Here is a 342-nt window from a genome sequence, read left to right as displayed (position 1 = left end):
AACGTTTCATAATAACAGTTAAATTTTGACGGGAATCTGGTCTCAGCCCATTCAAGGGCTTCACCGGAAAGAAAAGACACAACAAACGCTATCCTATCCCTATCATACAGGAAATCAGACTCATAAAATTGAAAAAATAACCAACACTGAAGTAGAAAAGACTTGAGCTTACTTGGATTACCGGAAAACCTCTCAGGCAGAGATGGACCGGGTGAAGAAAACGACGGGCTGTGTTCTGACCAGAAAGGAGGATTACTATCTTGACTCGGAGGTGACGGACGGAATTCCGGAAGTGACGAAACCGGAACCGGAAGTTGAACTGGCGCCATCTTGTGATTCCCA

The 342-nt window shown here is 44.7% G+C and overlaps 1 protein-coding gene across 1 annotated transcript in view; it reads left to right on the top strand.

Moving 5' to 3' along the window:
- Window positions 1-202: 202 nt before the first annotated feature.
- The window catches only part of kcnk12 (potassium channel, two pore domain subfamily K, member 12), a 24,423-nt gene continuing 24,283 nt past the window's right edge, over window positions 203-342 (top strand). The window contains exon 1 of the mRNA XM_015381987.1: window positions 203-292. Coding sequence (XP_015237473.1) covers window positions 203-292 — 90 coding nt within the window. The remainder of the gene's footprint in view (window positions 293-342) is intronic.

This window comes from Cyprinodon variegatus, unplaced genomic scaffold (genome assembly GCF_000732505.1).
Source record: "Cyprinodon variegatus isolate N-32 unplaced genomic scaffold, C_variegatus-1.0 Scaffold246, whole genome shotgun sequence".
NCBI classification, from domain to species: Eukaryota; Metazoa; Chordata; class Actinopteri; order Cyprinodontiformes; family Cyprinodontidae; genus Cyprinodon; species Cyprinodon variegatus.
The sequence above is the reverse complement of the archived record's forward strand: the minus strand, read 5'-3'. Positions and strand labels throughout refer to the sequence as shown.